The sequence below is a fragment of the Athene cunicularia genome, assembly GCF_003259725.1.
Source record: "Athene cunicularia isolate RWA chromosome 1 unlocalized genomic scaffold, athCun1 chr1_part1, whole genome shotgun sequence".
Taxonomy (NCBI): domain Eukaryota; kingdom Metazoa; phylum Chordata; class Aves; order Strigiformes; family Strigidae; genus Athene; species Athene cunicularia.
This window is the reverse complement of record NW_020799091.1, coordinates 71,751,106-71,771,955: the sequence shown is the minus strand read 5'-3', so window position 1 is coordinate 71,771,955 and position 20,850 is coordinate 71,751,106. Positions and strand designations below refer to the sequence as shown.

At 44.4% G+C, this 20,850-nt stretch overlaps 1 protein-coding gene across 1 annotated transcript; it reads right to left on the bottom strand.

Annotated features, from left to right (window-relative positions):
* Nucleotides 1–8,000: 8,000 nt before the first annotated feature.
* Nucleotides 8,001–18,416, bottom strand: LOC113478664 (regucalcin). The gene is made up of 6 exons (XM_026846019.1): nucleotides 18,407–18,416; nucleotides 16,853–17,035; nucleotides 15,354–15,569; nucleotides 13,708–13,839; nucleotides 9,149–9,303; nucleotides 8,001–8,411 (listed from the first exon to the last, which is right to left on the bottom strand). Exons 1-6 carry the CDS (start codon nucleotides 18,414–18,416, stop codon nucleotides 8,361–8,363), a joined length of 747 nt encoding a protein of 248 aa, XP_026701820.1. The 3' UTR covers nucleotides 8,001–8,360.
* Nucleotides 18,417–20,850: the final 2,434 nt, after the last annotated feature.

Here is a 20,850-nt window from a genome sequence, read left to right as displayed (position 1 = left end):
TCCCTCCAAGTGTTTCATCTTCAGCCCCCTCACCACACTAGCCACGGCTCCAACCCCCGCCGCAGACTCCAAATTTCAACCTGTGCCAGGCTGCAGGGTGTAATTATCCCAGTTACTGCTTCAGGGGCAAAGCCACCTATGAAATTCTCCATCCCTGCTCCTGTCAGGGGGTGTTCATACCCTGGCTGCTCTGTCCCCCCCTCCCTGTTGCAGTGGGGTGCCTGTGGGGACACCAACCTCTCAGTCACCACCCTGGTACAGGGTACTCAGTCCCTCATGCTTGTGTTCAGAGCCCTTCAGTGCCCTCCAAAACAGATAGCCTGGCCACTGGGCCTGCCCTGCCCCTGCTGCAGTGTGGGATGTGAGCAATAGCTTCCACCATTCAGCTCTTACAAAAGAAAAGGGCCCACTCGCTGCCTCTGTCACCACTAATGGAGCCACCACCGCTGCTGCACCTGCCAGCCTCAGCACATTTTTTCCACAGATCAGAGAGATATTTCCTGGGAGACAGCCAGTCCCTGACATAACACTATTCCTAAGGATTACTGTCTTCAAGACAGCATTGTTTCCTAGTAAGTGAGTTGGTGATAAGGTTTACAGATAATTAATTAGCACTAATGCACTTCAAAGCATTCAGGAAGAGCCAGTAACCACAGTGAGTGAAAATACCAGGGCTGGGGACTTCTGATGCTTCCTGGCTCCCCAGCCCCAGCCATGCATGACAAGGAGTCACACAGCCAAGATAAGGTCCCAACAACCCATTTATCAAATATATCCTTCTCCCTTCCAAGAAAAATGGCTATGAGAGGTTTGGCAGTGAGCTGCTCTGTGCAGGCAAACAGCATCACTTTAAAGTGTATATGAGGATACACAGCAAGAGGCCAGTAAAACCTCCTAAAACCTGTTAAGCTGTGCTCAAGCTGCAGGAGTGAGTTTATCTTGGGTTAAAGTTTTGTGTCACGCAGCTGCCATATTTGGGACCTGAGGTTTGGAGACACAACGTTGACTTTATTGTATTGTGGTCTGGAAAACACAGAGCTGTTCTTGTCCCCCACGGGAAAACAGGGTTGAGCAGCAGCCCGGCACCTGCACAGCTCCCACAGAGGCAGAAGGTCTCCCAGTCTGCAGCAGTTGGTGTATGTTTGTCTCACCAGTTCTTTCACTGACCCAGCTGATCCTTACTAAACCTTTTTCTTCCCACCACCTCCCATTTCATTTACTGCCTCTTCTCCAGCTTCCACAGCAACAAAACAGGGGCCTGGTAAATAAGCCATGGTGAAATACTGATTCACAGGCCCCTCCTGCACGCCACACAAGGAGTACGCAATCACACCATTGCCAGGTGTTTCACAAGGCACAGGCAGGGGACAAACCTGCCTGCCTGCACCAGCTGCCTGCTTACCCCTCTCACGTCCCCCTGCAATGCTGCAGAGACCTGTCCAGTCCCACGTGCCCACCTTCCCCAGCTGCACATCCAGCCTCAGCATCTCTCCCCTCCACTAGAGAAACAGCTGCTGTGTCCCTCCAGCTGTAGGGTTGTTGGTTTTTTTTCCAAACAGCTGTTTTTAAGAAGAGGGCAACTAGAAGGGAAGATCTGTGCCTTGCAGCCTGAGGTTTCAATTTTTACAAGCACCTGAAAACGGAAGCTTTTACAGGAATAGTCATCCAACTCTAAGAGGCAGCACTGCACTCCAAAAGACTCCCCACAAGCTGGCAGGGATCCAGCCCCAGTCCCGTCCCCACACCCCAGCCCATGCCCGGTTGTCCACCTCCTGCCCCATCCTCCCTGCTGGCACCCCATGGAGCTACGTAGCAGCATCAGCATTTCACAGAATACAGCATTTCAGAGGGAAAAATGAGGAAACAACCCCCAAAAAGCCTTGTTCAAAACTTCCCGGCTTCATCACTCCCTAGGCATCCTGCTGTCTGAAACCTTTTAGTGCGGCACCTCGCACCCTGCTGGCTGCAGCACTGACCCACCAGCAGCGATGAGTGTGCAGGGGAAAGAAAAGCAATTCCAAGCAGAAAGTGGCAAATCCTGCTGTATTCTTCCCAGACAAGATCCCTGTGGATAAAACCATCATGTTCACCCTGTCTTTATCCTCTCTGCAACATTGTGGTGGTGTTCTAGCCTCCTGGACTTGTGCCTAAACCCGTTACGGAGACTAAGGGGCTGATGGGTGCCACTGAAAAGTTTTCCAAGTTAAACTGTTTAAAGTTACCAGAATTTGAAGATCATAAGAAATATTTCCCATTAGGAATGAAAAACTAATGTAAAAGCATCCAGTCTGCTCTAAAACCAAAAACCTCTTTCTGGTAGCTATTTAAAAATAGATTTTCTATTCCTCAGCCCACATCCCTTTTCAAATGATCTGGACAAAAATTGGTCATTTTAGTACCCCTAAGACACAGGTAAAATACAAACAAATGACTGGCCTTAAAAGGTTTCTTTGCTGTTTCTCTCTCTCTCTCTCCCCTATGCAAGCACATATCATTGCATTTTTAATTTCAAGCTGAAGCTCTGAATAAGCAGGCAGACAGCTAAAGCTTTTAATGTGTGTACAGTGAAACAACCATCTGTGTAAACCAAGGAATTTTAAGAAACCTTTTCCCTCGATAAAATAGCTGAATACTTATACCAAGCTGGAGGACACCTCTGCGCATCTCACATCAACACACCTGCTGAGGAAAATACTACAAGACCTGGGTTGGTGTCTCTTTTCCAGTGCTGGTCCAGTGAAACTGGCTGCTGTTTTGGCAACAATTAAAAATGTGCAATGGTTGATATTATCTGTACCGAGCAAATAACCTTCTACATTTTGTATTCAGTCAGCAGTCACATGAATGATGAGGCACAAACCAAAGCCCTTCTGAATGGTCTGGTCCATGGTGCCAGCAGCAGAACATGTGATGGGGAAAATCCTTGCTCAGTATTTTTCTCATGTCATGAGAGTGGGAGAGGGAAACTGAGACATTGCACCATTCAGTCGCCCCAAGGGCTAGACCAATCTTCCCATATTTAGGGGCAAATTAACATCTCAGTGGATAAAAAGGGGAAGTTATTATAATAAAAGATGCAGAGGAGGGTGTTGTAGTACAAGTCACTTTGAACGATAAGGAAAAATATATTGTGATTAAGGCATATTAGCATCATTATGACTTGGGTCCTACTCCCTTCTGTGCCACAATCTGCTTGTGTGCAAAGTCACCTGCTCTCCTTGAAGTGGTCCTCACCTGGAATATGCAAAGCCCTAATCCCTGCCTCAGCAGAGAGCTTCAAGCTGCTGCCCACAGCACACCTGGGGAAGGCCTTTGGCCGGGGAGCCTCTGCGACTGCCACAGATGCTGCAGGATGGCAGTATCTTGCTTGGCTTTTGAGACTTCTATGTTTTTTTTTCCTTCTTTAGCATTTGCCATTTCTTCGTCCATGGGAGGTGAAGGTGGAAGATGCTGAGCGCCTTCTCCTGCCCAGCCCCACTCAGCAGAGGTAGGTGACTTGTAGGTCCCTTCTGGTGGCTGGTCTGGCAAGGTGGGGACAAGAACAGGCTTGCTGTGGGGACAGAGTCCAAGCAGGGCAACAAGCAAGAGCCACCACCAGTGTTTTGGTGACAGGGCACCTCTCCAGGTCCTGCCCGCTGCAGCAAGGTGGGGAGGCAGGAGGCAGGCTGATCCTGGCAGTCACTTGCCCCCACCACCACTCAGTGAGGATAGAAGCCACCTGGGAGGAATCAGCCACAAACCAGCATGCAAGGGCAATGCATTTCTTTACTCATGCAAGACTTCAATGAACATTTTAATTTTATGTTCGAATGAGTCATGGAATGAACATTTTTCCCAAATAAGCAAATAGCCAAGATAGACCTAGTATTATCTTGTCATAGTCACCATCAATCCAAATTTGGATATTAAAAAATTACAGCCCTAAGCCAGAGACAAATTCAAACATTTCTAGTGAAAAAGACAGTAATATTTCCAAGTCAAACTCCCACCAAGGTCACTGTATTACAAGCAAAGTTACAAGGGTGCCTTGAGGACCCTTCTCAGCCTTCCTTGGCCTTCCAGCCTGAGCCACCAGCTCCATCTAATTTCAGCACGAACCTTCTGTCTCTGCTCGCTCTTACAACATTTTTCACATTACTCTCCACTTTCTGTCTTTTAACCTAAATGATAACTTTGGAAGGAGGTTCATGTAGAACAATATGCTTTTTTTTTTCCACAGCATTTTCAGCTGGAAGAAATATTCAAAAGAAAAATTCTGGTTTAGGATAATTATAACTGCTTTCATTTAAAAAGAAAAGCAACTGATTCTCAACTGCAGAAAAAATTTAAAAAGGTAACCTTTTCTCTGCAAAATATTTCCCAAAGCATTTTTTCTAAAGGAATTTTGATGGAGAAAACCACATTTCCCATTCAGTTCTTTTCTTCTGGTGACTCGACTGACTTCCCCACCACAGGCTGTGGCAAAACAAAATCAAGTCACACAGAGGGATGAAGCATTCACAACTCCCCACAACTGAAAAAAAAAAAAAAAAAAAAAAAAAAAAAAAGAAGCATGTGTTGCTTTCCTGGCAAGCAGCTTGGATGCTGGATCATCAGTGGTGCTAGGCAGGACAGCAGTTGTGACAACACTACCAGAGCACGTCTCTCACATTTACTTGGGTGGCTGTAAATGCTCTGGGGATGCCCCCATCGTGTTTTGCAGCACCTCTTATTCTTATGCCATTGACTTCTAGACTACCAGCACAAGTACTGTATTTCTCATCCTCTGCACTCCATTTCAACATTCCCCACGTTTACCTTTCCAGAGGTCAGTTGCTTTGGGAGAGACATCTCAAAGGCTTTGTGGATGCTGTGGACAAATGGTGCAACGCTGCAGCTGCAGGTACACGGATTTGTTCCTAGCCAAGACAGCTATTCTTTATTTCCACGACATAAAGAGACTGCCCCCACCATGCACTTCAGTTCTTTCTAATGTTGCTAGGTTGCAAGGCAAAAGTTTATAGTAAAGTTGGCCAAAGGTGGCCACATGCCCCTGTACCTCTGGCTGACGCCCCACCACAGCGTCTCCTTCTGGGGTGGCTTCCTCTCTCCCTTTCCCACTGCTTGTGTCTCCTCTGATGCAACTCCTACTGCTTCTTTTTATAGTCACTAGTTTTTATTGACATAGTGTAGTTGGGAGAGCGTATCAAGGTATTAGCACACCACCTATACTAATGTGGTATTTAAATAATTGTATTTGTCTTCTGTTACCTACAGGCATGTGCTCAGACAATAGCTCTGAGTTTGTTACTGTACCTTCGCAAATATTTAGTAAATCCATCACACCCTGCTTTTTTTTTTTCCTTAACTCCCTAAATTACACTTGTGTCACTTATTCCCCTTGAGAGTCCACCCCAACTTCCATTACTCTAGAAACTTAACTTTGCATATAATTTGATTGTCCCAATCTCTTAAAGTCATTCTTCACCTAGACAGAGTCATCTTCTGCAGATGTCTCCCTCTTGGAGACAACAACAGGTGTGGTTAGAGCTAATGAAGACACAGTTATTAAAAACCCCAGACAAGCACAGGTGTAGCTACTCACCCCAGTGATATCCCACTCTACAGCCTTGTCCAAAAGTGAAGCCGAGGCTTATCTTCTCGTGGCTTCACCCTTTTGTAGGAAGGGCCTGGTCCCTCCCCAGTGCTTGAGATGGGAAGAATGGGAGCTCCACAGGCAATCAGTGCCGCCTGCTTTTATATTTTGGCAGAGCTATTTTGCCAGCAAAGGGATTACTTGAGTTTTCTCCAGCTTGGTTGCGAATAAATACGCTTCACCTGTGACTATAGATTTTGGTCACGAGGGTGAAGAAACCCTTCAGGGCACAGCAGCTGCTCCTCCTGATACAGCTTACCTGTCACTATGTTCTTGCTCAACCCTAATTGAAATCAGTGCAAGTCTTTGATCAAAGAGGTGAGTGCCATTAATAAGCAAGGGATTAAACAAAAGTCAGGAAGCCTTCCTAATTGAGGGAACCAGCAATCGCTCAGCTCCAGTTTGCTGGATCCAGCACTCCATCATGGGACTCGAGTCAAAATACACCAGCAGTGCCTGTTTGGGCTCCTCAGGGCTGGGGCGCGGGAAGCAGCTACGGCCTCTGCGCTGGAGGCTGCGGAGAGGGCATTTTGGTAATATTAAAAATACAACTCTCCTGGCAGAGTTTGCTCTTCCTGATCATGTGATGCCCAAGAAACCAGCATAGCAAAGCCCAGCAGCTGATCTTACAGAAGGAGGAGGTGGCATTTATTTGCAAACTGTCTGCAGCTTTTTTTACCTGCTCCTGCTCCCACGCTCACAAGCCCAAAGACACGTGTGCCCTAGTGGTCTGCCCAGGGCCACCCACACGCAGCACAGAAGACGAGGGGCTCCAGCAGCCATGACCCCCTGTGTCTCCTGGGTGCCTCTTGGCCAGCTGTGAACTACTCTTTGACTAGATCTGTCATGACTCTACCAGCTGTTGCTGTTTCTAGCACAGCAACAACAAAAAAAGAGAATTGGCAGGTGCCCTGTGATGGCAATTACCCTACTGCCATCATGGTGGAGTGAGGGTGAGCGCAGGTACAAAACCTCATGGTGCAGCAACCTCTGCAACGTGATAGCGATGGTAGAGGGACTCTTGTGTTTATGCCTACTTATCTCCTGCTGCATCTCTGAACATCCATTAGCAATCAACCACAGCAGCCCTACAGCACAGTTCCCGAGATGCAGTTATCACCAGGTTCATGACTTCAGTGAGATCATAGCCCTGAATTTACCACATTGATCATCTCCCTCAGCTTATGAACTTTCCCTCTACCCTGCTTTGAGATTACCTTGTAGCACAAAGTAAATGAAGAATGGTGGACACTCAAAAGGCCCACCTTCCTTCACCACCTCACGCACATCTTCTGCCCTGAAGTGGGGCTGCTTAAACCTCCTGTTTTTCCAGCTGCCAAGAGATAACCCTGCATGCTTTAAAAAGGGAAAACAGTGACTTGCACAAAGTCATCTTTGAATCCTTGGTTCCAAGCAGCACCGAGGCCTCGCTGTGATCCAGGGGCTAGGCAGCTGGGTCGCTCACCGCACACTTGGAGGGCATAGCAGACACAAGTGGATCCAGCAGAGAAACTAACACCAACAGGCCTGCAGAAACACTGGAAAACGATGATGTACTGATTCTTGGGGCTACCTGGAGAGAAAATGCAGAGCCACAGGCTCCCTTGGCAGTCAGTGAGTTACCCTCACACAGCAGGGCAGGCATGGACAGCTATTCCACCTCCAGGTGAAGGGAACATGGAGGGAACATGGAACATGCCAAGAGCAAAATCTACAGTTTAAAAACCAACTGAGCTACATCACAGTTCTTTTGGCACATATGAGACCTGAAGTTACCAGCAAAAAGGCAATCCAGTGAGTAAGCTTGCCATTTACAACAGGAGCTTTGAAGAAATTACAATAAAACTTCCTTTTCCTGCACACGGGTAGAAGGAAGCAGTGGCGATTTGGGCACGTGGGCCCCTCACCTCTCTGGCTGCTCCAGAGGAGTTTGGTTCAGCAGAAGGTACATGTGAATGGGTGTTTTCTATTAAACACAAATGGCCAAGAACACCTGGCACTCTCCTGTCATCATGGATCTCCCCAGAACAGGCTAAGATCTTCAGCGGATGGACAAAGATATGGTTATTGATCCCAGAAGTTTGAGGTTTATATTCAACAAAATGAGCAACACAGTGACATGCACTGGAGAGAGATGATGATCAGCTCCTTCTGATCAGAGTTTATTTAAGCACAACCACTGCCTCAGCCTTAAAAATGTAATGTAAAATTAAGCTGCAGATGCACAGGAATAGGTATTAATGTTTCAGTTGTTGAGAACACCATGGGACAAATGAAGTTCCAGTTAAAGCAGCAGTAAGACCACAAATGGCTGTTTTATGAGAAACTCTGAAAATGTGTAAAAGCGACAGTACAAGTAGTTTAATCAATAAACCAATACAGCATAAGATGCAAATGAGATGGGAGAATAAACAATAAAAGAAAATATATTAAAATGTTATTTAATCATAAAAGAAAGTTACAATATTCAGCAGTTTATTCAGGTGAGAATCCTTTTAGCATAACAGAAAAAGCACCATCAGATATTTAATGTAATAGAGTTCAAAGGGGAAAAATAGAGATCAGTTTTAAAATATTCCATGTATTTCAGTAGGTTTTCATCCTTTCCTGATGAGGTATTATAATTGTGTTACAGTTTCAAAACAAAGATGTTGAACACCAAAATAAGACCTTCCAACTTGTCTTGCTTATGTCAGTCCTCTCTAATCCATTCTGAAGTGTATATTCAACCTGCAAATGGATACGGTGGGACTCCTTTCACCCCTAGCCCTGTTATCTATTGAAACAGAGAGAAAAAAAAAAGAGATTAGTTCAACCATTCACCACTGTCAGACACTTGATTTTCTTTCACAGCTAGACACATGCTTTAATTTAGGAAAGGATTGTGTCCTCCGACTTGACATCCTACTACATTTTGCACACAGGAGCTCATCACAGCCGGGAACTTCAACCTATGCTCTTTCTCTAAAGCTGAGTAATCGCAGGCCAGAGTCCATTCTCCAAAAGCCTCTTTTCAGATAATACTTAAGCCTTAATTCTGCAGTTCACAATGTAACCTTTGGTATGCACACATATGGAAGAGCAGGGCTTTAAAACATATGCCAAGGTGACAAATTTTTAAAGAGATAAGCTACTTATAACTAACTAGAAAGTAAATAAAAGCAGATCCTTTTATCCACCATTGATCAAGACACAGAAGTATTTACACATTCTTTCCATAATAAATAAAAAACTCAAACTGTGCTGGGAGGGGGCAAGTAGACAGAGACGATGGCATAGAAAATTTACAGTATCAGCATTGTCAAAAATTTCAAACTCGGAAGTATTCTGAAATCTCTATTTAGCTTTCTTCTTTTGCAACAGGAACCAAAAATGCATACAGTAACTTAACATATATGACTGATGTTCCTACAACCACCCTCTTCCTGCTTCCCACCACTCACAGGTTTGCTACCTGAAAAATGCAGGAGGGAAAAATGGCCTTCTAAGGCGACAGGAAAAAAGATCATTCACCTTGAAAATCCCGCCAGCCTGCGGCTGCCGTGAAAGCCACTCTTTATCCATCCCATCACTGGCAGAAGTCACATACATTTCTGAATAATCTTTTCCTCCAAAACAGCAGGAAGTTGTCTTGTCAACAGGAAGTTTCACAGTCTGGAGTCTTTTTCCTGAAGAGAAAAATATGCATGCCATTTCCTGTTTGTCTACTTAAGACAAGAAATTTAAACAAATTATTGCGAATAACCAGCATGGAGCCAGGCGTTCCACAAAAGCAGGTACCAGGGCAGGGGGAGGTCCAACACTGAGTTTCAGCATACTGATGAGCACCGTGACAGGGAAAAAACAGACTTCTGTGAACTGCATTGTTGACGATGTATAATTTGACAAGTTTCAGTCTCAGTTATCACTAAGAAATCCCACCCCCAATCCCAGCCTGTCCTCTAATTAAATGCTAACATCCATAGCACCTACATCTGTATCTGAGTTCAGAATCTAGGCTGCCCATGCAGCCAATGGAAATGGGATATAATTCCTCCCTAAAACAGGTCACATGAATCACACCCTTGGCCTGCTGACTTTTCTGCTTTTAACTACAAAGGAAGCCTGAAGCAAGCAGACCTCGTGCTACACCTCCACTGCCTGCAGTTAAGGAATATTAATTCCTAGAAGTTTTTCCTGAATTTCAATAGCATTTCAAATCAAGTTTGCATAAAATAGAGATCATGGGACATGTCTGAAGTTTACAAGAAACTAGTGCTACCATAAATAATATTATGCATTTATTATACCAACAAATACCTATCATCCTAATGACAGCAGTGAACAGATTGCCTCCAGCCTTAACTAGAAGGCTGTCGAGACACCTTACAGCAGATTTTTTTTAAATGCCTCCTAATTCTAGGCAATAAGAGCTTATACCCATCATGCCTATTTTACTTACCTACAACTGAATTTCTCTTTCTGGAAATACGCTACAGCACATGAAACTCCTTACAAAACATGTAATTTCTCTAGCACTGCTACTGCATGTGTAAGGGCTTGGGCCCCAAACAGTAACTGTTTAGCGACATGTTGAAATAGCAAGAGAGCAACTTTGATGTTGGGAACCCCACAAGGAGAAAGAAAAAGAGGGAAGTTTGGCCCACTTAACACCCAGAAGAAGTTTCTGGTCAACTTCACAGTGCGGCACCATTTCTCATGAGGTGTTTATCAAAGCAAGCACCTGTCTTTAAAACCTTTTGCCTCATCCAACAAGCTGTGCCTTGGTCCCTTGCAATGATGTTAGCAGGACTGAAAAGAACTGACAAAAACACAGACTGAAGAGCTTCACCTGTACCACAACACTAAGTGGGTCGTAAGCGCAGCTAAGAGCAGGGTCACATTATTAAGCCGTCGGTGGAGTCCTGGCACAATTTTGGCCCACCTAGTTGCGTACGCTTCTCCCCAGAGACAGTCTGAGTGCTGTTTTGGCGTGGGAAGACAGCCTGGCTGTACAAAATACTCTATGATATGCCATTTGGTACGGGACTAAAGGACACTGCCTGATTCATTTTACTTGCTAGTATGGATGTAACCATTACATCCAGAATACAGGACTAAGAGGGATGAGTGGAATCATCTTTGATTCACAGACAACCCTGAGACAAGGGCTGGATACTTTTAAACTCTATTTTAATCCCGGAAGAAATAAAATAGCAAGTGAGCAGTGGTGAAAGAGTCTCTTGGATGTAATAGCCTGGAAAGTGTGAGCACTCTGGGATTCCTGATGCTCTATAATAAGCTTATTTGGCACACTTTTTGACCCACAACGGCCAAAGGAAAAATTAAAGCGAAAAAAATAAAAATCAAAACCATTGTAACAGTGTTTAAATAGTCAGAGGTTATTTGCATGTCTGGTTAATCATTTTTTCCCTGAGAAGAGCGGATTTTTCAAAATATCTACAAAACTGGGAGAGAAGAAATCGTTTCTGTTGCCTGGGAGTGACAAGGACCAATACAAGTCCCCAAGATGGTGTTCCTGCCAACTTGCTCCAGCAACACTTTGTGGTTATTCAGTCAGCTGCCAGTAGAAGTATTACAGAGCTACATGGGTTACATGGTGGCTTATAAAATGCTCCAGACTGACATCAAGTCTGGGAGAAATGAGTGAAAAGGCCATTCAAAGGGAAAAACAGGCATAAGCCCCAAAGACGAGGGGAGAGTCCCTGATGGTACTTGGAGAGTGATCTCAACAAATAACATGGAAGATATTATTTACAATCCTGGAAATGCAAGAAAATCTGCACCTGGATGCTCTAAAATCTACCTGAAGTATTCATCTGTGCTTGGTATCTACAGAAGAGAGAAACTTAGCAAATCTTTTAGACCCTATAGAATCAAAGGATATAAAAATACATTCATTAGGAAGAAATGTAAAATATTTAATTCCTAATTAAACGACACAATTGCATAAAACTAGCAGGTCACTAAGTGACTGGAAGGTATGACGAGACTTGGCAAGTTAGACATCCCTTTCGAGTCCTTTGCAAACCCAGTGGGATCAGTCATCACAGCCTTCCCCTGTAGTACATCCTGAATCTAAAGGCAGCAGCTTATCTAGGCTAAAGCCGCCTAGACCTGAAAAGCCACTTCACCCTGAACAGGCAAAACATTCACTTAGAAAGGATGCCAAACAAAAAAGTTTTCCTCTCCAAAACATGGTCCAAGTTTTGCTATCAGTGAAACCTGAAAATCCCTCGGGTGCTTTAGATGAGCTCTGCATCACTGGATGTATCTGCAACTGGCTGACAGTCATTCAAGCCACACTTAACAGCTACTGTGCATTAAAAGAGAGGCTTTCATGGAGCTCTTTGCAAACTTGTCTCAGTTATCTCCCTGAATAGTTACAATTTACTCAGAATTCAGCAAATTGCAGATTTTAGATATTATTATAAAATGAGAGTGCAGAGAGGGAAAATAATCATGAGATATTCACAAAGAGGGTGGCTCTTTTTGACATGGACACTTAACCTGTGAAACTTCTTGCTGCTGGGGTGCTGGGAATTTCATATGGGTGAGGGGGGACAAACAGGTTCACAGAAGAGAAATCCACCGGCACCTACATCAAAATCACATTCAGCTCTAAAAGACCTTGATCTGAGCAGTGTTAAAGTCAGAGTGCATTAGGGGGACATACTCTGCTGCTGATATTCTTAGTCTCCCCACACATCTGCTTATGGACACTGTTCTGTTTAGCTTTCCCTTAAGAAAACACCTCCAAAAGGGAGGAGGAAAGGGAAAACAAGTGAAAAAAATAAGGTAGTGAAGGCCAGGGAGGAAAAGGGTATAAAGAGTAAACCAGAGAGGAAAAACAGTAGAGTCCACTGCTCCAGAAGAGTATTCAAGGGGCTAGAAAAGGTCACCAAGGGGTGCTCTGCCCACCAAAGGAGGAGGATGTAGGACTAGGAACAGGTCTCAGAGCTGCTGCGATCTCCCAGCTGGAGGTTCCTCCCCCTAGGGCTGGGGTGCAGACTCTGCAGGACAGGAGGAAATCCTGCAGGTTTGCAAGACCTTGGATGGGTACAAATCAAAAAATGAGGGGCAAAGCACAGCCTGAGCCTCAAGTAGGAGGTTCCAGTGGAATCAGAAGAGAGGCTGCAGCCTGATTTGCCTGGTGTACGCGTGTGACAGGGTCTGCTGTGCACTGCACGCGTCAAAGGACACTGGCATGCCTGGATCTGCAGCTCCACAAAACCCCAAGACTTCTGCTAGGGCTGGACTTGGGTTCAAGGGACCCCAGATGCAACCCAGCGTAGTTGCTCCTATGCTGCATTATACAGACTATGCTGTCTGGGATTTGTCAAAGTCATGTTCCCATTCTCATCTACTGGCCCCTTGCAGACAGTGTGGTTCAGTCTCCCTGAAGTGCTCTACATGTGTTTTTTAGACATACTAAACCATGCTTGGCAGACCACCAAAGTCCAAATGAGAGTAGCAATGAACAACATTGGCTCACATAATGGGCACACCCAAGACATTACTGTGGGAATGATAAAACGCTGTGGAATTCATTAAATATTTTTTATTATTTCAATTGCAAAATTTATCATGTAAGTAATATTCAACAATAAAAAAACGTTGCTGGCGTGTCATGTGGGACTTGTATTAACCTCAGTAAGCTGCCCAAAATAATACACTATGCTGAAGAAAGAAGACAAAAAAATAGCTTAAGTCATCCTTGCTGTTTTGTGGCTTATTAATTTTCTTCCACATCATTCATCAATGAGGTAAACACTAATCTTAAGTTTGGAGGATGCAAGTGGAGGCTAACTCAAACAATTCACAAGCATAATGGTAATCTCCTCAGCAACTTTACCTTTTCCAACACAACAGAGGCTGGGAACAAAGGAGACATCTACAAAGCTAACTTCTGAGAGCAGGGACATATAATTGTTTAAAAAAAATAGTGTTTTAAAAGGAGCACATATACAATTTCTGTGAGGGGAAAAAACCCACCTCTCCTTCTTTGCTTTTTTTTTGCATTTTCCTTTTTTTTTAAACAGAATTCCAGTCTACCCTTTGCGAGGACTCACCTGTCTCAGGGTCAAGACGAATCACTCTCCCACCATCGTAACAAGCTACCCATAGTTTGCCTTCTGTATCAATACACATCCCATCAGGAATGCTTTCGTCTTTTTCCAGTTTGTATATACTCCTACGGTTGCCTGCAGGGTAGAAAAACCACAACAAAACTGAGTGAGACAGTTGTTAAAATTTTTATCAGTCACAGCCCAGCAGAATTATTTGTACTATTATTTTCAAAAGCTGTGTTAAAGTCCTGAGATTTTTCATATGAAAGAAATGGATTGTGTCTGCTGCCCTGTTTGTTTCCTGAGAAGTTGTTTCTCAGCATGAAATCCTGTGGATCAGTTTCTATCCATTGGAAGTATAATCTTTTTTTCTGGTGTTCTTTTCTACTGTACTGCTCATTCTCCCTATTTACAATATTAAATAAATAACTGAATAAATTAATGTTATATATATTCAGAAAATTAATTACTTGTTCTAAAAGCAGTTTGGATCATTTCAAGTATGGGTCGCTTCCACTGAGAGAACTGGAGACTTTTCAAACAGATTGCTGGAACGTGCCAATAATCGCTGTTCCAACACAAAACTGACCTTCAGATATATAAACCGAGAGTTTATATAAACACAGAGTTACGAAAAGCATCAACTTCAAAGGCATACTGTCAACCTAAAAATGAAAAACTCTTTCTGAACTTTTATCCACTGTTATTAAAGAAAATTAAAACCGACTTTCCAACATTGTTTATTTTATGTTCCGACAACTTCAATGTTTCTCATATGTAGCAATATTTTTAATGAGTTTCCTTTGTGCTCCTGGGGATTGTCAAATTGCCCACAGAAAGAGAGTGAGCATGGGTGAGAGAGAGGAGAACCACCCTATTTCCTAAAGAAAAATTCAATTGTAAGCCACAGCAGGGAGACATCGGTACAAGATGCTACACCTAGAATGACTTTAAATTCACAGTTTTAAAACTGTGATTTTAAAACTGTCAAACTGATTGGATTCTTTTAAAGCAAAATACTGCAGTCCATGTACTCAAAAGCAAAATATTAGTCCAAGTCACTGGAATTTTTCCTTTGCCCAAGCTTGTAGAAGCCCTTAAGGGGTTGTTTTGTTTTGTTTTAAATAAATGGAGGAAGAAGTTTTGAGTAACTGCTCTCTGTTGTTGCTTAGGTCTGTCTGCAGAATCTTCACCTAAGAGCTTATATTTTAAAAAACAAAATGGGGCGGAGGGGAGGGAAACTAGAAGCTACCAGAGGTTTTGCACAAGACTACAAGCTTTTCTGTTACTTTGCCTATGATGTCAATAATAAAAACACAGCTACAGAAATCTAGCCATACAAGAAACACTTTGCCCTTTTTACACGGAAAGATCAGATATGCCTTTAGTAACAGTAGTCCAGATTATTACTGAACCTCTGCCACACAATTTAAATACTCTATAATATTACCAACAGCCCCTGACTAGTTTGAGCTAGGAACCTACAAAGGCACAGATGAATGTTAATATGGCTTCTGTTGCTTTGTTCTAAAGAGGTTTCTGAAGAAGAGCTCCCAAAGCACTGATCACCTCTGCATAATAACCTGAACAGAAACAAACATCACAATCTCTAGGTACAAACAATTATTTTAGAATACAACAATTCATACCAATTTTTCCAGTTTGAAGGTCATAATCAAAGGCATCCACTGAGTAGGATAAGCTGTCAATGTAAAAGAAGATTCTGTGATCCAGCGACCAGTCCAGCCCATTAGAAATGTCCACCTGATCAAAGTGCTTCACCACTGAGAGGTCGGAGAAGAGCGTATACAGAGAGCCCTGGTGTCTTTCCAGCACAGCAGGTCGAATCTCCTCAGCCATCGTACCTGTGCAGAGACAAAGAGGAAAAAGCAGGTTCAGGGTGAATGGGCCTTCACCCATGTTTGGTGGCAGCCTCTCACTACAATGATGACCACACTGCCAATGTAGTCAGGAGCAATGTGGGGACTTCAGAAATTTGGGGAAGAAACTGGGTTAAAAGCAAATGAGAAAGGTAGATTTTCAAAAGTACTTGCTTTTAGCCAAAAACGACAAAACACAGCCTTTGGGTTTTTTTTGTTGAACTGTGGCAGAAATGGTGTGCAGCATGATTTCTGCAAAATGTTTTATTCAGTCATTCAAATATTAAGAAAGGTCTAGTCAGCATTTAACTTCCCACAAATCTTAACATCATTATAGCAGACAGACTGGAAAAAAAAAAATTCCTCCTCCCTCAGACTAAGTCTTGCTAAAGCCTCTTCAAAAACAAATCTCATCTTTGTGGCTTGAAGTTGGCAGCTGAGACTGGCTCTTGAGAGGCTGATTAAAAAAAGCAAGTTAAGGTAAGCCTTGGGACCCAACTACAGGGCAGATGCACAGAATGGTGTTTTAAAAACCAGGCAGACAGGATCACAGGACAGCTGAGGCTGGAAGGCACTTCTGGAGATCATTCAGGCCCACCCCCTGTACAGAGCAGCATCAGCCACTGCAGGCTGCTCAGGGCAGCATCATGTCTTGAAGATCTCCACAGACAGAGACTCCACAGCCTCTCTGGACAACCTGCTCCACTGTTTGATCATCCTCAGTAAGAGTTTTCTTACATTTAAACAGAATTTCCTGAATTTCAGTTTGTGCCCATTGCCTGTGGTCCTGTCACTGGGCACCACTGAGCAGAGCCTGGCTCCATCTTCTTTACTCACCCCCCATCAGGTACTTATACACATGGATAAGATCCCCCTGAGCCTTCTCCACGCTGAATAGTCACATTGTTTTTTAGAAATACCATCTATAAATTCTGATTTATAAATAACAAACCCCACAATATCATAAATTTCTCACTTGTCTAGTATTTTCTATTGGCACTCTGCCATTATTCAGAACAAGCATGCCAACGGGGAGTAACTAGGCAGGCTCTGAACAGTGGGCCTCTTTTTAAAAGAATAGTTCCGATAATATGGTGTCCAAGTGATACAAACGTGATTTGTAAATAGGATTAAACTCTGCTTGAAGGCAACAAAAAAAAAGTATCAATCATTTAACTATGAACACTTGCTGCATCTACAAGCGATCAGTGTATCTCATCACCAAAACCTAATGGAGCAGCAGAAGGGAGGAACCGCCTGCAGCATACCTGCAAAATACCTCCCTGCAGGATCCACTTTCCCATCGTTGAATCGGTTGTTAGGTTTATCCTTGTCCACCTGAGTAATGGTGGTTACCAACTGCTCTTTCCACTTCAAAGCAGCAAACCTAGTTCCCAGGGTGATGACATAATCCCCGGATTTCCGGAGAGCCACGGAGCTCACGGGAGCATCTAGAAATAGGGTGAAATGGAAAAGAGGTATGTGCCATGGCAAGACATTTCTTTTTTGCCTACTTTAGACATACAAGCAGTCACACCCAACTCAGAGACCAAAGGCAAGAGAAACAACCTGCTTTTCTACCAACAAAACTGATGTTTAAATACATAGAAACATATTCTTTCACGTGAAGAGGGAATACTTAATGAATACAGAAAGTTGCTACAAAGAGAGTAACCACTTTGTGACATAAAACTCAGGGAACATATTACCACAGCTTCCAAAAGTGATCATCATTATCAGCACCTGTTTCTGCTAGGTGCTTTAAAAAACAAATCCAACATAAAAAGGGGGACAGATATAAGCATGTTTGCTTTTTACCACTGTGTGGGTTCCCTCCTCCCCAAGGGAAAAATTGATTGCCACAAGAGCTCTGGAGCAACTGTGTTTGTTCAGCACAGCTCCTGGGTAAGTCAGCCCTACATGACCGTTCAGTCACAGCCCACAGAGACAAAGAGTATCTCTGCACTGGGACAGGTCACCCTGGGCAGGAGAGCCACCCCCTGCACCACACTCTGCCATGCAGTTCAGACATGCCTCCAAGCAGCACCAAAACCACACCAAGGAGTGGCAGAGCCTTCCAAGAGTTAAACCAAAATGGGAGAATTAGTAAATGCTCCATGGTTAGTTTACACCCATTTGAGCTATTATGCAGTAAAACCTCAATTGCAGGTTATTATAAAGGAATTAGTAAAAAAACAGAGAAATGAATGTGAAGGTAACATTTCTGTAAAAGCCTACAACCAGACACAATATAAGGAACTGTAACTTTAAACAGGGCAATAAAATCTGGGATAATATTTAATACGCATGGAACTAATTGCCAACTTTCTAATAAAACATTTCTTGTATTTATAGCTTTGAAGAGGTATATAATTAGGTAATAGATTCACAAACACAACCGCCACCAGCCACCACTGCTGCCAAGAGGAGCCGTTCCTTTCTGGCTGCTTGCTCTTGGCTTGAGAACGCCCCTTCCCTCTGCAGCCCCAGCAGCGGTACCACCATGCCAGAAGCCCGAATGCTATCTGTCCCCAACGCCCGAGATGCACACCTGATTGCAGGCTCAACTCCAGCAACTCCTTCACCTAGAGGTGACCTCGAGGGTGACCACACTGCTGAAGCTGCTGATGGTCTGGGCTCACCTACTCTGGGAGAGTGGGTGCCACTTCTCCTTCCCATGACAGCACAGATGTCGGCAGCATCCTCTCAGTCGTGCGCGGCACCCTCCAAAGGAGGTCATTTTGCCGCTCTTCCCATTAAAAGCGCTTTTCTGCCTGCACTGGCAGCAGGGGCTTTGCAGGCAGCGTGTGGGAGCAAAGCACCTGGCGCCATGGTCCACAGGAACCCTTCCCGCCGGGCAGCCCCCAGGGCCCCCCTCCCACCCTGGGAGGAGCTGCCCCCTAAGCACAGCAGCCTATATACCCCCTGCCTGCCCATCCCTGGAGGTGTCGCTCCTCGGGTGCCCCAACAGCCACAAGAACAGCCCCATACCTTCCCGACAAAGCACCCCGGGGAAGAGGGCTGTGTCAGACCTGCGAGATGGACACAGACACCTTGCTGTTCACTGCACAAATACAGCACAAGTGAGTGTATCTATCGGGCGTCGCACCCAGCTCAGTCCGCTGCCACCCCAGAGGGCTTTGTTAAGCAGCATCCACAGGAATTGATTTATTCACAATACCATTTTATGTCGAACAAGGAACTGACCGTAAAGTCTGACACACACACCCCCCACACACACACACACACCCCCGGCACGGTTATGCAGGTAGGGGTGTTTTCCCTGTGGGGCTGAAAAGGGCATTTGAAGTTGTTGCTCAGTGTGGGGTTATTGCAATTCTCTGTAAGCTTCAGTAATGAGTAATTTCTCGCTCAATTTCCACTTTGGACATCAACCCGGTATTTCTATCACATGGCACTCTTTGGGGTTTTTTCTAGTCTTTTAGTTATGGTATTCCCAAAGGCACAGCTATGAATTACACCTATTTTATTACTAAGCAGAAGGAAGTTAAAAGAAAAAAAGAGTAGCTACTTCAGCTGGTATCTCTTCTACATCTCCAGAGAGGCCACATGTAAAAGACAGTAGGTCCAAGTTGGGGGGGAAGCAGGGAGAAGCACTCCTTCAGCTAAAGTAAGAGGTATAAACAAGCATAGGAAGCAATGGGTCCAAAATTAGTATCAGGCCTTCTCTCATCTTAAAACTGGCAACTACAGTAATTTGAAAGGCAGACAAGTCCAGATCAATTTATTGTGAATAACGTGAAAAGCTTATGGGTGGGCAAGTGATTTTCATCAAGTGTTAGTGAACATGAGAAAGTAATAAATCTCAGTACTTAAACCATTTAAGGAGCTGTCTTTAGACAAACAAATATTTACGTTATCACATCCAGAAGTAAATCTGCAACTGTTTATGAAAAGCTAGCACACCCCCTTCCTTTCTGGAATAAATATTTAAACTATTGGGACTCTAGCTAGTGACACTGCTACCTTTAAAAGTATCACCTTCTTAAATCGTTACGGGAAATTTTCTTCTAATAAAGAAAACGTGAAGGGCCCTTCCCATTCAAATCGGTAACAAAGCTCTTGACAGGCATGGCTACCAGAGATGGAGAGTCTCGGTGACCCTTACCTCCGGGGCAAACAGGGCACAGAAGAGCAGGTTGTGAGCAATTTACAGGAAAGATCAAGCGGATCAACCGCAATCCAATCGCACAAAATCATAAGAAGAACCTCAGGGCCAAGCCCGGCCAGTCACGGCATTTAGTTTATGCACGCAGCACAAGCTGTCCTCTTCGGCCCAGCAAGATCAGGTTTTAGGGGGGACCCCCCTGCACCAGGAGACGAGCTCCACTGAGCACCCCCGCAGGGTCCTGCCTGCGCAGGGCAGGGCGCGGTGCCACGGCAGCCGGCGCCCCGAGCCCGGGGCCCAGCAGCGCTCTGCGGGCCGCCCCTTACCCACTCCATTCTGATTATTCCTCCAACAAGCCAGCTGTGTCTCCTGGCTTAAGGAGGCACAGCGGCCAAAAGCTGGATGAGCCGGATGATGCAGGTATCTGTAAGCAAGTTGTAGTTTAGTTAATACAAAACCTTCTCTCAAATTGGCTGGTTGAACGTGCTAAATTAAGCTCAGAGCAGTCACCCCAAACCTGCAGTTAATTTGAAGTTTGCTTCTGATTTGGGCCTGAAGAAGGGCTTGCGAGCCTGAAAGCTGCAAACACTGGAATCACTGTTGCTAAATCAGCTACTTGAATGAAAAATGCTGTCTTTCCCTGAAGTCCAGTCTCCTTTGCACAGCCTCCGTTGTGGCTATAATTTTGCAGCTGCTGTAGCACATATCAATGCTCTTTTTTTAAAATAAAAAAAAAAAATCCCGAGGCAAGCAAAATGCAAATCTGGATCATGTGGGGTCTAAGAGCAGAAGAGTAAGGCATTAATGAAAAATGTCTTGGCCGTGCTCCACTTAAGAGTGCTTGCCCTTTCTGAGGCACCCTGTTCCCTGGCTGTGCCAAGGGGGCTGGAAAGGCACAGGCTGGGCACTCACGTGAGCTTTGTGAGGCAGCTAAAACTGTTCCTGTGGCAAAGAAGCTGGAGGTGCATGTGTGAGGGGTGCTTGTGAAACACCTGTGAAGCTGGCTGCACTGGGGAGGGTTATATAGCATGTCTGCTTATAGTGCTACATTCTTAGGTGTGAGATGCTTTTTTTGTGAGGCTGTGGCTGGTATATAAGAAATGATGCTGAAAGAAGTCTGCATAATAAACTAATAAA

Excerpts from the sequence above, each read along its gene's own strand:
- LOC113478664 (XM_026846019.1), bottom strand. Across the intron at positions 15,570-16,852 it reads TGCAGGGAGGTATTTTGCAG|GTACGATGGCTGAGGAGATT; the intron begins GTATGCTGCAGG and ends GTCTCTGCACAG. Across the intron at positions 8,412-9,148 it reads AGGCTGGCGGGATTTTCAAG|ATAACAGGGCTAGGGGTGAA; the intron begins GTGAATGATCTT and ends CTGTTTCAATAG.